General features: G+C 45.6%; 1 protein-coding gene across 2 annotated transcripts; it reads right to left on the minus strand.

Moving 5' to 3' along the window:
* Nucleotides 1-8,411: 8,411 nt before the first annotated feature.
* NRSN1 (neurensin 1) lies at nt 8,412-16,602 on the minus strand. Of its 2 annotated transcripts, none has more exons than XM_033070544.2 (3): nt 16,495-16,602; nt 11,024-11,221; nt 8,412-10,001 (listed from the first exon to the last, which is right to left on the minus strand). In XM_033070544.2, exons 2-3 carry the CDS (start codon nt 11,210-11,212, stop codon nt 9,603-9,605), a joined length of 588 nt encoding a protein of 195 aa, XP_032926435.1. In that variant the 5' UTR covers nt 11,213-11,221; nt 16,495-16,602; the 3' UTR covers nt 8,412-9,602. The 2 variants fall into 2 exon arrangements, with proteins under 2 accessions (XP_032926435.1, XP_032926445.1); XM_033070554.2 differs by lacking the exon at nt 16,495-16,602 and adding an exon at nt 15,846-15,930.
* Between the last annotated feature and the right edge of the window lie 341 nt (nt 16,603-16,943).

The following is a 16,943-nucleotide window of genomic DNA, read 5'->3' on the forward strand; positions in this document are numbered from 1 at the left end:
GAAGGCACTGGCTCTCCAGTATGACTTCTCTCCAGTATGGCCAGTGTCTATCTTGCACAGGGAGCCCAGAGATGGACACAGATGCAGGGAAAGGTCACCTCACACTACCTGCTGCCAGAGCTTTGCCTACTGCAGCCCAGGGTTCTGTCACCCACCTTTGTCCCAAGGATGCTTTGACACCTTCAAATTTGGACTCATCCTGGGGTCCCCCATGGCCCAGGTGTTTGCATAGCTGTTTCAGAGCTGGCTGTGCCCCAGTGTCTACTGCTGCAAGGGCTTGTCCCTCGCTGGTGTTGGAGACTGAAATGTTATAATTTATGTCTTAAACATCTTCATGACATACTTTTGCCTATTATAGCAAAACTGTTTCAAAGCAGCAAATGAGACCACCAAGCCCTCACTAAGGCCTTACACCGCTTGTTGATGGAGATAAAGTGACTCAGGTCTTGGCTGGGGGAAGAGGAATACATTCACAGAGGGACCAGGTTTTGCACCCTCAAGGTGGAGACTGCAGATCCAGGTCTATCAGCTGCCAGGCTCCAACAGACCCCTACACCAAAAGACAGGGAAGGAGAGGTTTTGGGTGGTAAAAAAGCCTCTGGCCGGAGGCAGTGACCACCCATCCTCTGCTGTGCAGAGGAGCTCAGCTCTGGGGCCCCTTCACCCCAGGAAAAGCCACATCCACGTGAAGGACAGCAAAAGAGGTGTTGTGACCCATCAAAGGACCCCCGCAAAGGAGTCTCCAGATCCTGCACCAGAGCACACAAACATGATGCAACAGATCCGCAGTGTTGCAAGGGACAGTGTCAAACTGGCTCCCTGCACAGGAGGCAGGTGGGCATTCCCACCTGGCCCAAACGTACATTAATCTATTGAATTCTGTACTTTTCTTACAGCAGGAGGTGGGGGGCCCTCACCACCAAGAAGGCCAGATGGAAGGGAGGAACAAGACATTGTTGGGATCCAGGGAAGGGTGATATCTTTCTACCTAACGCCTGTCACTGTCTCCCTGTGTCACCCCACCTCCCCACCCTTTTCTATTACTTCCTTTTTCTCTCTATTTGCCTCTTTTACTATTAAATAAAATATATCAACTTCTTTGGTACCAACATCTAACCTCACTTGGTTTTAATCAAGTTTTGGGGTGCATTTCAAACCTTTCTGTGTTCGATCCATTTTATTCACAGAGACTTAGTTTTTTTTGTTCTTCTGTGCTTATAAACTGATTTGTAACACCTGGGTGCAGCAGCTGGCTCTTGCCAAGCTGAGCTGCTGGCAGTTTCTGCCAGCCCTTCTCCAGGCCATCAAGGCCCCTCTGCTTGCAGCAAAGAGCAGTTTGTACTCACCATTCAGAATAACATGAGTTCTTCACCATAGTGGAGTATTGTGTTGAGACACTTAAGAAATGCACTTCCCCTTAGATCCTTATAAAACCATTTGTTCAAACTCTCCGCACTGCTTTCAATTCTTAGTTTAGGGCTATTCTTGTTTTCTTCTTTCTCATCCTATCTCTATCAAAAACTAAAGTAAGTTTTTAAATATGAAACCGTTTATGTTTCCTTCTTGTTCAAAGCTGCTCAACACAGTAGAATGAAAAACATTTCTAGAAATACATATTCCAATTTAAATGCTATACCTGGTAAGAAAATTCCTGTCAAATGTTAAAGCCCCCTCCTCCCCCCAGTATTGCACCATTTATTTTTAAGCAACATTTTTTTCTTAAAAATGAGATTATTCCTATAAATATTTGTCATTAAGAAATTAACTCGCAATTCCCCCTTGCCTTCTTAGCTGAGCAAGACATTCCCACTCTGTGAGTATCCCAGTGGCTGGGAACTGTGTCTGTTTGGGTAGAGGTAGACTGGTGTGAGTCTTTGGGACTCCTGCTTGAGAAGATGGGAACAGCCAGCCCCTGGGGAGGAGAAACAACAGTCCAGCCTTCAGCTGAAGCAGTTTTGTGGATGAACCAGTTGAATGTTGTAGTACCAAGGAGCTTGACAAAATCAATGCTTCAGAAAGGAGGAAATTGTTACTTTATTAGCAAGTAATTAGGGGGTGGGTGGTACTTCGAGTTTGTGTTCACATAGGCAAGTGAATTCTCCCACTCTTGAGAGAAGAAAATCAGACTTCAGTGATATATAGACTTTTCTCCTTGTATTAGTTGGGAAGGACCTCTGATTTGACTAGAGATTTGAGTGATTTAAACTCCTCTATCTCAGTGATGAAGTGGTGGTGTCAGAGATAAGCAGTCACGCTGCTGCTGCACTTTGGGTACTCAGCTTGGTATCCTCATAAAGATGTTGCCCTTGCTTCTTCTGCTGCCGTAGGTTGTGGTTTCATCACTGCATACAATCTCCTCAACCTTCTGATTCTCTGCTGCATTTGCTTCTTCCAGGTTGGTTGAAAGAAAAGATACTGTTAAAAATAATGTCTGTACCGCAACCTCCCTTATAAATTGTTGATTCAAGGCTGGCATCCTTAGAGTAACCTGAGCTTTACACCTTCTGTCATTCTCTTATTGTTCCCACTAACCTCCACAGAGTTAGCACCAAACAGAAATTACCTTGGTGAGGCAAGGGCTAGGATTTGCATCCATTATTTAAAAGTAGTCGCTCCTTCTGCATAGAAAGATGCATGGGTAAAGATTATTGCTCCTATTCATGCAGCACAAGGCCTAGTTCAAGATGAGCAAAGGTTCATAGTTCAAAGTACCCTGACCCCGTGACTGTAGGTTATCCCAGGACACGGAAGGTAAGGTAGCTAAACCTCTTGGGTGCCTCTTCTGGGACCTCATCCCCAGGCACATCTGATGCTTCCAGATGGCCCTGTGTGTGTGCAAAGGGAGGCAGACATCTGTTGTAGTATCACTGTGCTTGCTCATTGGAGCCTTCCCTTGGAAGAACCTTCCCAAGAATGATTTTCTGTGGGGAAACTGAAGCAGAAGGTTTTTTGCATAAAAGGTGTGGGTTGGTTGTTAGTTTTGGCAGAAGGAATGGTTAGTTCATCTCAAAGGCCTTAATGTTGGTGTTAAGCCTTTTTTCACTCCCTAGCATCTCTCTATACTCGGATGTTCCACTGCTGTTCCACAGCAGAGAGAGACCTGGAGCTGCAAAGGGCCCCTGAGCGTGGCTGCTGGGGTGGGCAGGTGCTGGGCATTGGCTGGGCTGGTGCATGTGGGAAGCAGATCATAAGGGAGACAACACTGAGGGCTCCTGTGCCAAAATAAGTGATGCACGTGTCAGCAGCGTGTGTGTCCGTGGGTATTGGGCTCCATGTGGTGCTCCCAGTAGCTTTGCTTCTTCAACTGCTCAGCCCTGCATACAAGCAGGGAGCCAGTGCTAGTTTACTTCCCTCACACATGGGATGCAGACTGCAGTCCTTGACACCTCCATTCTCTGCACTTTGAGTGTGCCTCAGTACAGCCTGATGTGCACAGGAAACATGGCCAGCTGCCTCCTTACAGAGCAGATCTGGAGATACTTCAGTGTGCACTTTGGGTTTCTTCTAAACCACCATCTGTGCAATCCACAGCTGGGTGTTTTCAAGATAAGGACTTGATGGGCTGGTCTGCGCTGCTGCTGGAGAGAGGTTTGGGACCTGCCTTGTGCATGCCTGCTTGCTGGCAGACAGCCTGTGAGGAGACCTGGCAGCACACCAGACAAAGAGGGACCAGAGCCTTCTCAGCACGAATACCATGAATGCATCTGCAGAGACAAAACCATGTGGCTTTTGCGCTGAGGCCTTCAAGGTTCATGCCAGTGGTTCAGGCAGGTGAATCTGTGTTATCTGGAAAAAGTTTTCCCGTCATACCTTTGACTAAACACATACGGTGCCTCTAAAGCAAGCAGTTTAGTTCAGAGAGCAGTGCTGAGGCACTCCTCAGAGGGCAGTCACTGCTGCAGAGGGGCAGAGGAAGGGCAGAGGACTTGGACAATGCTCCATGTCAGAGCAAAGATCTGTCCGCATCTCGTGTAGATCTATGGTCAAACACAAGACATGTTTAAACCAACAAACTCAAGTTTATCACTTTCCAGTTACATTATCACCTGGAAGTCAGAAGAAGCTCTGTGCCATCCATTCTGTTGTGATTTTAAGCTAAAGACAAGATGGCTGCATGCACTGCAATCATCTCTCTTTATCTGGTGTTCAATCTTCTCTCTTTATCTGGTGTTCACTGCAAAGGACCGAGCTATTACTATTCCTCCTGTGTCATAAATTGGTGATATCTCCCTCTGGGAAATCTGAGACCTTGACTCTCAGGGCACAGGGAGTTCACATGGCTGCTATGGTGATTTTTAGAAGAGCTAAAAGCTGTCACTGGATTCTGTGGCTGTCCTGGGTATCAATGAATGCCTCTGCTCTGATTTGCACTGCTGTGTGCCTTGCTCAAGGTTTTCTCAGTCACCTCTGATATGCAAGGGGAGGTGCAGATGAACCTATTTGTGACCTACAAAACAGGGAGCCAGAAACACAGTCAGCCTGTATGGGAGGGTTACTGGGGCACTCTCTGATTTCTGCTCCTTGGAGATAGTGGCTCTGTCCAACAGTCTTTGAAGTAAGGATTTTTGTCTGGGCACAAACTTGCTCCAGTTTCAGAACTGTCTTTGAAAAGGATCATTTGAGAGTTGAACCTATTCCGAGCAACAGCTACCTGAAGAAATTTTTTTTATCATGGTATCCTCAAGGGAAAAATGTGTCCTCTCATTAGAGATAATGCACCTGTCCAACAATAAGGTCCTCATGCTTGTCTAGCCATCTGTGGAGGCCAGAATGTGGATGTCAAAAGTTGATTTTTTTTTTAATGTCCATTTCCATGAAGATTTTAGCCACTGTACATACATTGTTCTGGTTACAAGTTTTAGATCTGCAGCAAGTTTTGCTATGCTTTCAGTATTCACTGACTCTCTCTTCTGATACTCTCTGACAGATGACCACAACACCACCAACACCAACACATCCTTTTAGCCTCAGGCTGAAGGGTGCCTTTAGCTAGGAAATGACCCAAAGCGATGAGTACCATAAGTTTTGAGGCTGAAATTGCTGGAGCAGCATTGTTAAATTGACTAGCTTATAAGCATTGTTTAAAACTGATCTCCCAGCTATATTTGCAAAAGTCCATGAATAGAAAATTATGGAAAAAAAAGAGTGCCTTCAAACATCAGATGTAAATAATTAGGAAAAAATAATAAAAGAGGTTATTTCATGCTGGCTCTTTTCTCTGAAGGGCTGTTAGAATTACTTGCCTCACCTACTGTCAATATGCAGAGATTATTTTCATCCCAATACCTCTGTGAATTATCTGACACCAAAACTGAGCTTTGGCCTGCTTAATGTGCATCAAGTGAACTGATGTAGGAAATTTACACTGTGTGTATGCCACATGTCCAGATAAGAACTGAAGACAAATGAGGGGGTGGATGGATTTTTTGCCCAGACACCAGAAGGCTCCAGAAGAATCACACACGGTCTTTAAATATTGGAAATAGGAGGAAACTAGGTGGGTCTTCCCATTTACACTGTTTTCCTTTGGGACAAACTATCCCATGGGGATGAGCTGGCAAAACTCAAGCATTGTTTCTCTAAGAGGTGCATGAGTATTAACCCCAAATGACTGGTGCAGGGTAATGCTCTGTAGAGTGTTGCTTCCTTCAGCTGCGTAAGGAAGGGGTGAGGCTGTGCCTCCACAGCCTGTTCATGAAGCTTCTATTTTATTGTCTCTCTACCCCTGAAGGCAGTGAGCTGAGAGGGCTCTGTAATTGCAGGATGACCGGTCACTGCTGAATAATCCCAAGTGTTAATTCCTTTATTTTACCAAAATTGTTTCATTCTTAGCCCTTTTTAGAAAGCTGCTGGGAAAGTACATCCAGCTAAGGTGCTTGCAGTCTTTTGCTGTCTCCTTTGCATTTCACGTCCTCAGGAGCTGTGAGTGGCCTCCCTGGTGTGCAGGTTGTGCTGCTGCTCCCCCCCGCCAAACCACTGTCTCTGCAGCCTCCCCATTCTGCTACTCTGCTCTCATGAAGAGCTGTTCTCTTTCACTTGTGCATGATTAAAAGTCTCATACTTGGAAATGGCAGGCTGAGGCTGTAGCTGAAACTGGGATTTAAATCTGCTTACAGGCAGCTCAAGAGGAAGAATGTTTCCGTCTCTGCCTTTTGCCTGTGATTCACTGGGACAAAATGGAAAATAAAGGAATCAAGACAGCCTGGAGAGTGGAGGAGAGAAAAGATGCTAATAGAAGCCTTTTCTGCACAGTGGGCTGGGGAAGCACAGCTAACCTTCAGGAGAACATCTATTAACCAAAACGAAGCCAGTAATTACCACTCAGATGAAGATTGTGATTTCTTTCACTACAATTGCAGAGAAAATGGTGTTGGGCTGGGAGGGATTGCACTGCAATTTCAAGCCAAATGAGGCTAGAAGAGGGGCAAGAAGGTGAGCATGAAGAAACTGAAAGGAGCCTCTGGAGCAGGGAGGTCAAAGGGTTGAAAAAAGAAGAACTTGGCTGCTTAAGCCATTTCATTTGCACTGGGGTCTCCATTAATGTGTCCTTTAGAAAACTGATGGCAGTCAGTGCTTAGAGGGGAAGTCCCAGGCAGTCCCATAGTCGAGTGCATGCTGCAATTTAGTGGGGATGGGAAAAGTAAAAAAGTTACATGGTAGGGAAATTGATATGTGCAGGGACAGATTGCCCTCAACCTCACTAGAAATATCCCAGGGAGTGTGACTGCCTCTTGCTGCATCCTATCTGGAGGCCATATCACAGGCATTTTCCATAAGGACAGCACACAGTACATTTCCACTGCCTTTTGCTAATGCTTCAGCTCCTGCAGCAAAGGGTGAAGCTGTTAAAACATTACAAGAAAATGGATCTCAAGAATGTTCCTGAGGTGTCCTAATCTTTCCAGTATGTGTCTTCTTAATAGTAACAAGAGCAATTTTCTGCTCAATATTTCTACAAAAGCTGTGTGTGGCACAGATTCTCTGCTGTGAAGGATTGCAGCCTCTGGAGGTCTCAGTTCCAGAAAAGCTCCAAGTAACCGAAACAAGGGTTTAATGAGATGAAACGTGTGTGGCAATGTTTGCCATGACAGCATTATCAGCTTTGCTGCTGCTGCTGATAAATCCCAACTGCATTTCCTATCCCAGTAAGCTTCAGTAAAATCCTCAAGGGCATTTCTTTTCCCCTAGCACCTGGATAATGCCATGCCATGACTCGTCTGCTTTTGTACTGTCAAAGCATGTTCAGTTCTGTGCAATGTGACTGAGCACCTGATGTTTGGATCTGCTCTGTCAATCACCTGCTGGGTCAGTTGTCCTCTGGATGAAAATTTAGTGACACTTGCATGTGTGGTGAAGTGTGTTTTAAAGAGAACTATGTACCCATATGGCTGGTTTGGGTGAACTACCCCATCCTCTGCTTTCTTTTCCAGTTGGATTTTCAGTCAAACTTCCAGTACAGTGATAACAAAATGCAGGTGAAGAGAAAGACTCACTTACAGGAGCCCTCGCTCTCATTTTCTTCTGTGAACTTCACTGTAAAACTTAAAATGTCACATTTCCTCCATGCACAATTAAAAAGTCTCAGTTGAAAAGGCCAGAACAGCTTGACTCTGCTGTCCACACACCAATAGCCTGACAGCAGAAAAGTCAATGGCAGTAAACAACACTCCTTGCTACCTGGACATGAAATGCTGAGGACCCTCTCTACCTGGAATAACTAAAACAGCAGCAGTGACAGCATCTCCATGTGCCTTGTAAGTAATCAGTACCCCTCACCCCTGTTCTTGATGGTTTTCTTTATAAATATACAGCTCACCTTGCCAGTCTTCTGATCTTTTCCTCTTTAGCACTGCTTCATCTATTTCTCCTGAGATTACAGTCTTATTTTGAAGTATTAGGTGCAATGTGCCTTTGCATTTCTAATACATGGGCACCAGTGAATTGCCAGATGCCTTTACACCTTCTTTCTTCCATTCTCTGTGACCACGTGCATGTGGCAAGCTCTCAACTGTCCATCCTTTCAGTGCTAATGCTTGGACTCTGCAATTGCGTCGCCAAGATGGGAACTTTCTTTGCAGAAGAAAATTTTACTTCCCATGATATAATCGGCCATGATAATTATTACAGATTCAGCTGAAATTTCCAAACACATATTGATTTGGCTTTTTGATGTTGTAAGTCTGAACTGTCACAGACAACAAAGTATTTTATGAGCAAGCGAAAGAGCACAGCTCTTACCACCTACCTGCCATTATTGTGGCAGAATCTGTTTGGATTCAGCACCAAAGTGGCTTCCTTGCTGCTCTAAGATGAAAACAGACTGCATTAAGAGACCAGTGAGTTTCAAGTGCTGATTTCTCCTTTAAGCAGTGCTCTAAATTTTTTTTGACTAGAAATAAACTTTTACAAAATCCATGGCTGGCTCACGCCTAGAATTTTATTCAATCCATTCGAAAAATAGACAGAACTATAAGGTGGCACATATTGTCAGAGAGTACAAATGTCACATCTTTCTTTATAGAGTTTAATTTAAATCCATAGATTAAGACAGTAAAATAATTGCCCTGGGTGAGAAAATAATTAGGGGTCTTCCATGAAAGGACAAGTCTTTAGATAAGCATTTACACAGATGTATCTGGTTAAGCATAACTTTTTCTATTCTCTATAAAAATATAAACAGCATTTCAAAATGTCTTTAGATATGTACGTTGAGATCATCTAACATGGCATTGATGTACTGACAGAATACAGGGCCTGGGCATGTCAAACCACATTTATTCATTCTCACCCAGACAAAACAAAAACATTTTGTATTAGCCTTAACATAACACAATCTAATGAAAGAAACAATATCAAAGCAAAGACACACATGATGTTCCTCCTCCCACAGGAATTCCTTATCTTGTTTGCAGTTTTGCTAACATGGCAATGACTAAGACAAAAGTGGCACTTCAGCACAGGTTAGTTGTAACTCAGGATCAAGTATAACTTGCCTTTCCCAGGAAATTACATTGCTGGGAAAGTGACATGTGCCAGGATCAAATTAAGGGCTGTCCCTGACGTGTGTTTTACCTGTGCAGTATTACTTTGATACAGACTGTAGCATGTGACAGGAGGACAAGTGCAAATTACAAGGGCAGAATCTTGGCTTCCCAGACAGCAGAACCAGGTAGTAAATGTAAAACTGAACAGTATTTTAAAGGCGAAAAACCATAAAACTTAAATAAATTAATGAAATTGAAAAAACAGCAAATGCATCTAAACTTTAAATAGTGGGATGTAGAGTGTTCCTGGTACAGCTGTCATAAGTGCACCTTAGGTTTCCCAGGGATGCAATTTAATAAGCTAAACACCTAATAATTGTTGCAAGAACCTATTGTACCCACACAGATTAAAAGGTTCAAATGAATATATTAGTCACAGGTCTAATCACATAATTTCCTTTTTCCCAATCCTAAATTTTTACCAGAGCAGCTCCTGCATTAGCTGCATGTTTATATAGCAGAGCACTCGATGTTTTACTTGACTAGCACAGATGCCAACAAGGGCTGATATTTTCCAGTTAAAGTGATCTAAAGGAGAAACAAAACCCAAGGGAAGGGTCAGGTTTCAGATAAAGGTTGGACATTTTGAACTCTGGACAAAGTGACAGGTATCTTTGATTCTCCTGGTGCTGGCGCTTTTGTGACTGGGTTTGCATGGGCTTTTATATCAGCTATTCTCTCTTTAAATCTTTGCTGGAGGTACTTCTCTTCTTTGGAGTAACTTTTAGCAAAAGCAGACATCAGCAGACATGCTGCCACAGTGGACCCTCCAACACAGAACAAGATCGCTCCTGCCAGCTTGCATATATCAAGAGACCCATTGAACTGAACAGCACGGGTATCCACAACAACAAAATCATCCTTCCCAAGGGCTTCGATTTTCGGTGGCACAAGAAAACCCACGACAAGAACAGCTACACCTATCAGCATGAAAGCCGTCCCAGAGATGAGTCCGACCTGAAAAACAAAGAAACAAACAAACCCCCAATTAATTTCTAGTTTTTCCATTTTCCTTTCCAGTTTTCAACTGGGAAGTGCTCCTAGGAGGCATTTCTCTTTCACAGTGTCTTGCAGAAAAAGTTCCCTCTCCTAGGAGAAGGTGGGTATTTTTCTTTTAGGATATATGATGCCCTAACAGAACTACAATGTATGGAAAAATGTTCTTTTTACAACTTATATTTATATAATTGAGTACTGACATTTCTGGAAACTATGGAATATGCATTACTGTCTCTAAAACAGCATTTCAGGTTGAAAGGCCCCATCAGAGAGAGGATCAGAGTTTAACCCCAGTGCTGTGTAACTGATTATTTCTTTAGCTTTAGCACCACCTGTTCAGACTCTGCTGGTAGTCTGTCATATCCACCACTTGCTTTTACTTCATGAGATGTCACTCCTTTGCAGGAGTTAGAAGGAAGTTGCTATTGCCATATGAACAGATCCCAGCGTGTTTATAGCACATTTCAAGTGTAAGTACAAAATTTGGCTCACCCAGAATGTTCCTCGGAGTAGGGATCATCAGGCGTAGGGACTGGATGGCCTCACAGGCCCCAACTAACCTCTGCTCTTCTCCAGTTCTGTCAAATTCCCTGACCTTAATGGAGATCTTTTGGTTTTATTGATCCCTACATCACACTCTGCTCTGCTCTAACCTACCAGTCCTGTTCCCAACAATCTGGCAGGACTTCTATAGGTGCAGAGCAGAGGTAAACTACACTTTCAAGATGTACATGGGGTTCCCAGACAAGACTTTGGTGTTTCAGTCACATTGGGACAGAGAAACTAGATGATCCAATGACCCCAGGGAACCGATATATTTTGGTAATAGTGCCCTGCTTTCAGACATAGTCATTTGGCCACCTCAGGCAAAACTGAGCAAGAAAAGGCCTTTCTGGATGAACACTTAATACCAGCAGTTACACAGGCAAAGTCTTGAAATGGGAGTCTCTCTCTCTCCAGTAAAAAGCAACAGGCAGTACCTTCCAGAATACAGAGCTCCACCTGCTCGGCGATCTCTGGATCTGAAAATCATCCTCATACTCCCAGATTGAAGCTGTGCAGTCCTCATAAAACTGATGCAGGTAGGACCGAACTCCGTAGCGTTGGTACCCTCCCTCGGTGCTGCCCTGCGCGTGCTTGGACCCACAGATGTCAGCATAGGAGCTCATCCTTCCTACCTGCAACAAGAGGTTTCATGCAAAGCAGATCATTATTGGTGTGGTGGGAGAGCAAAGATGGTGGCTGCAAACTCTCCAGATGTGATGAAAAAAAAAGACCAAAACCAAACAGCCCAGGAGGGACCTTTAGTTCATTATTTTCCGAACTGAGAAATGAGCCGGGTACAGTTGCATGCAGTGACTCAGCTCAAGCGAACCCAAGGAACTCAGTGACTTGGCACAGCACAGCCCAGAGGTGCTGCAGGGAACATTCACTCCCGTACGCAGGGTGCTCACTCCATCTTTCACACTAATGTGCTACTGTGTTTCCATGGAGACTGAAAAAAGCAGGATATGCCAGGTAACAAAATCCAGCATCCCTCAAGGGCTCATGTTGCGTCTCTTCCAGACTCTCTCTGTCAGTCTCTGGAATCTGCCACCTTATGAACTTTCCCAACTGCTGTGTAAGAGGGGTTTTTAAAATGTTTTTTTCTGAGCTTTTGAAGTGCAGGACTAAGCATTGATACACCATTCACAGACATGGGAAACAGAGGCAAAATAAGTCCTAGACATTAAAAGAGTATATAACTTGCATTTAAATAGGGATAGTTAAAAAAAAAATTAAAAATTGAATATCATGCGCATCAATCTGCACAGCAAGACTGAAATGGAAGTACTAAGTGTACAGCCAGTTACTGCGCTCCTGAAGAAGTTGATGCCCAAGTTCTTGCTGACTTTTATAAAATCAGAATTTTGCCTGCTATAAAAACTACCAACAAAGTTTCTTACTCTTTCCATTTCATGTAAGTTCTCCTAACACACAAAATCCTTATTTAACTATGCAAGTCCAAGGCCTAAATTGCTTGCGTGAATGTGATGCTACTGAATTCATTGAAATAATACCAGCCCCTAAAAACAACTTGAGCAATAGCTCAGCGTCACTTAGGCTCAAGGCTCATTAGCTTCTCTTTAAATAAGTTCAAAAAACCCTTAGTCCAAAGGGAACTGTAAATCAGAACTTGCACCTGAAAGTCATGGCTTAATTTATATCAGCTTCAAGCAGCATGTCAGATTTCCGCAGCAATTTCACTTAGAGGGAGGGAGCTGGGAGTTTTGCAGCTCTGCAGACCTTTGCCCTTTGTGAATAAGTGATCTCGCTAGGTATGAAACACCTGAGTATGCAAGCACTAAATTAAGGAGAATCCAGAAAATATTGATGGGTAATAGCAACAGTCTGACTGAATCTTTTGGCTGGCTCGGCTAGAAATCAGTGCTGGCATAAACAGTGGGCTTCCAGCCTCTGGGAATCTGTTTGTTTTCTTGGCTCAGGAATAGAGAAGGATTTGCTTTTTCCTCTTTACAACTCATTATCTTGGGGCTTTATTTATTTTGTATATCTAATATGCATTTAGTTTGGGATTTCAAGATCTCAACATCTTACAGTGGCAAGTATCTCTCATACAACACAGTGATGAGGTTTCAAGGCTCTCCCAGAAGTCATGACCCAGTGGAAAAGGCAGCCCACGTTGCTGGGAGACCTGCCAAGGGCCAAAGGGAACATTGCTGGTGACTGAGCTTTGCAGATGGGAGTAGAACCAAGCACAGCGACTGTCAGGAGCCCTGTTTTTGAACCCCTAACTGCTTCTGTACTTCTTACTCCCCACAAGTTTCCCTTTTCCACCTCAGCCACTGTAAAGTTTTAGGAAAGTAATGAAGTGCTCTCCAAGTCTGTGGATGGGATTGCTGCCTGCTGATAGTACAGCACCAGAGTCTGTCAGAGTGTGCTCAAGGTGCTGGCCTTCCAAGGAATGGTGGAAAAACAGGCACAGTGGAGAGAGACTTTGAGACAGCAGGAAACTCCTGGGCAGCACCAGCTGCTCACCAGGTGAAATGGGAGAGCCTGGCCCTGGGGCCACCCGGCCAAGCTGTACATAGCCAACACTGATGTTTCCAACTGAAAAGCATTCGTTTGTGTCTTGGTTTAAGCCAGCTGGCAGCTAAGCACCTTGCAGTCACTCACTCATATCTACCGTCTACTTCTCCACCATGGTAGAATAGAAAGGAGAATTAAAAGTAAAGCTTGTAGGCTGAGATAAGAACAGTTTAATGAGTGAAACAAAGTAAAATATAATACTACTACTACTAAATAAAAATAGGAGAGATAAAACCTAAGGAAAAGAAGTGATGCACCACACAGTTGCTCGCCACCCAAAACAGCACGAAACCTTGTCCCCAAACTGCCACCATCTCCTTCCCGGTAACTCCCACAGTTTCTCTACTGGGCATGATGTTCTGGCTAGCTCACATCAGCTGTCCTGACTGTTCTTCTTCCTACCTTTTGTGCAGCTCCACACTGGCAGAGAATAAGAATGTCCTTGGTTTAGGGCAAGCATGAAGCAACAAACAAAACCTCAGTGTGTTAACAACACTGTTCTCACACTGAATCCCAAACACAGCACTGTAATGGTTACTGAGAAAAAATGAACTCTATCCCAGTTGAAACCAGGACAGTTTGTTGTGCATTTTTGTCATGTTATGAAGTTTTGAACACTATCATTTTCTGAGCTACAAAAAAAAAAGAAAAATTGTGATATGTATATAAGCATATCATCTGGACTATTGTGGGGGAAACCTGCAAGTTATTTTACTTTTGGAGGCTCATTTTGTTTCCTTCAGAAAACTGTTTATTCCCTACAGAAAAAGAACTCCTCTTTACTCACTGCCACCATTTCTTCAACAGCTAGCTATCATCTTTAATAGCACAAGCCCTGAGGAGCTCTCATAAATCCAGAGTTCTGCCCCTGCACATCTCACAAACATTTCCCCTAGGGGGAAAGGAGAAGAGCTAAAAATGGTGTAGTTTATCATAGCTGCCCCAGCTCTCTCATGCTGGGTCACACCACCTGCACCTCAATGACAAGAACACTTTAAATCCACAGCCCTCAACCCATCTTTTGGTTAAGCAAAGATTCCATCTCACACATCAGAAATAGAATAAAGAGGTTCTGCAAAGACCCATTCTCTTGGGTCCTTACTTAGATCTTTATTCTCCCATCAACCCTACTTTCTTAATAAATTATTCTTCTGGCTAACTTAAATCATTCAGGTAGGCAAATTTAGCATCATAGAATGAGCAGAATGGTAGGCATTTTCCCCAGGTGTGACTCCATAAGGCCATCCAAGGGAAGAACCAGAATTAACATGACTGGATAATGTGGCTTTGCCAAAGCTTACTTGTATTACTCCAGCTGCCACCAGGAGCATTCAGAAAGGAGGTGAAGCACTTTGCTGAGTCTGAACCAGCAACTTTAGTTATTGTGATAAATTTAAGAAAACCCAATGTGACATGACAGAGGTCTGTATAAACATGATCTTGCATTCCTTGCACTGTCTGTAGGTTTAGTCAAGAGAGAAAAAGGAGGATGCAGCATTTCTAATACATGATGGAGAATCAAGGACCATACAACTTCTGTGACACTTAGATTCTTTCTCTTTAGCAGTCCAGAAGGCTAATAGTGGTTTTGCTCAGGTACATGAGCAAAATGATAAACAAGAGCTGGGAGATGAAACAGAAAACAAAAGAATGATCTTATGCTTGAAAGAGTTGTGATACCATCAAGCAGTATGACCTTCTAAAATAGAAGGGAAAAAAAGGACTGTAGAATGATTAATTCTTTTTAAGCACTGCATAATATTAATTCTGCAGAGCATTTTCTTCCTGGTCACACTCTTTTACTTACAATTAATCTCCTATCTTTTGAAAAATCTCTTGTCCCTTAAGAGAGAAGGCTGCTCCCCAGCCCTGTATGAAGCAGCCTGATAATCTGGGCTAAGATGGTCTCTTTTCTCAGCTGCAATGTAAATGTCATGTTCTTGCTACTTACATATAAGGCACAGGAACTGAACAGTCAAGAGAGAAAGCAGCTCTTCACAAGTAAGAAGCGTGTGTCACAGCATCAATTTACATTGGATGAATAAATACTGCAGTAGCTATGAACTCTTGAGTGTTGATGTGTATTTGCATGTCTTGCCTTCAGGGCTGAGAAACTAAACACTGAAATGTTGGGAAACTTTTGCTAAAAAGAGAGTCGCTGTTACCCAAATCTGTGTTATCCACAATTTGAAAACACACACCCAGGCTCAGAGAAGTGGCTTAATCATTAAGTTTTTCAGTGCCTAAACCCCAGGTGCTCAGGAAAATGTGGGATGCAGGATCACAGCTTCAGAGAACACCACTGCGTAGTAGCAATCCATCCCCTAGCAACTTTTGTTTCCATGGCAAAAGCTGTCCTGTTTACTTTGAGCTTTACTATCCTCTGCTGATCTGGGGAGATGTGATTGGACTGGTGAACAGACAGATTAAAAGATGAGCAAGCTCCATGAAAAATCACCCAAATTTTTTTCCAAATACTTTGCTTTATTGTGCCAGGGTTGAACACACTTAAAAAAATAAAAATGTGAGGAATTGTCATTTAAAAAGCAGCACAAAAGGAAATAAAGATGTGTCATTGCACTGTGACACCACACCGCCACCGAACGTGAGCCACAAAAGCTGATGCTCGGCACGGGTGAAGTCGCCCTCCCCCTTCTTCGGATTTACATACTTTGACCCTTCTGTTCCAAGAGTCATGTTTTCAGTCCTTACCTAGAGACACCGTTCCGTGTATAAGGGGGAACACTGGTATACACAGCCCGCCTTTGACAGCAGTCTCCGAGGTGGCCTTTCCGATGCCCCCGAGCTCCCGGCGCTGACCGGGCCGAGCCGCGCTCCGCCCGTCCCGGCGCCCTGCCCTGCCCTGCCCCGGGGCTGCGCGGGCACCGCTGCCCTCAGGACAGCCGGCATGCCCGCCTGCCTCCGGGAGCCACTTCTGCCCCCTGCCCTGCACGGGGAGTGCGAGCAGCACCTTCTCCTGTGCTCCTGGGGGGCGGCCCCGCCCGCTTGGCCGCCGCCAGGGACCGGAGCGGGATGCTGTCCATCTGCCGTTTCCCGGCCGGAGCGGAAGAACTCCGCAGCGCCCGGACGCGGACGAGATCTCGGTCCCCGCGACCCTCCCGGCGCGGCGGTGCCCCGGGGGCGGCGGCAGTCCCGGCCCGGCCACCCCTCCCTCCCCGACCCCCGGCGGCGGGGCAGCGCGGCCCCAGCCTGTGGCGAGAGCCGCGTCCCCCCTCTAGCCGGGAGGCGAAGCCCGGCCGGTGCCTCCCGCGGGATGCTCCGCGCCGTCCCCGCGCCGTGATCCCGCCGAAGCGCCGAGCCCAAGTTTGCCGAGGGGCCGGAGCGGCGGCCCCGCGGTTACCTGTCCCTCCCGGCGCTGCCCTCGGCCGGCGAGCCCCCGCGCTGGCGGCGCTAGCTGCGGCTGCCCCGGCCCGGCCCCATCTCCGCTCTGCGCCGCGCCGGCCCCAGACAGCACGTATTATGTACGGCCCGGAGCGCCGCTCGCTCCCGCGCCGTGCCTGCGCACTGAGCCGCCGCCGCCGGGCGCGGAGCGGCGCCGGGCCGAGCTCGCCACGCCGCCCCCGCCCCAGGGCGGCCGCCCGCGGGGAGCCCGGCGCTCCGCAGCTCCGGGCTCGGGGTTCCCAAGGGCGGCCGGGCAGGCACGGCAAGGTCACGGCCGTGCCCTCCCTAGGTGTGGGTGCTGGGGCCTCTGATCGGGCCCCCCACAGAACCTCCTCCTTCTAGTCAGCGTCGGAAAGCGCAGGGACCCGGTGCTGTGCTGTCTGTTCAGCCGAGGGGATGGACGTGACA

The sequence above is a fragment of the Catharus ustulatus genome, chromosome 1, assembly GCF_009819885.2.
Source record: "Catharus ustulatus isolate bCatUst1 chromosome 1, bCatUst1.pri.v2, whole genome shotgun sequence".
NCBI classification, from domain to species: Eukaryota; Metazoa; Chordata; class Aves; order Passeriformes; family Turdidae; genus Catharus; species Catharus ustulatus.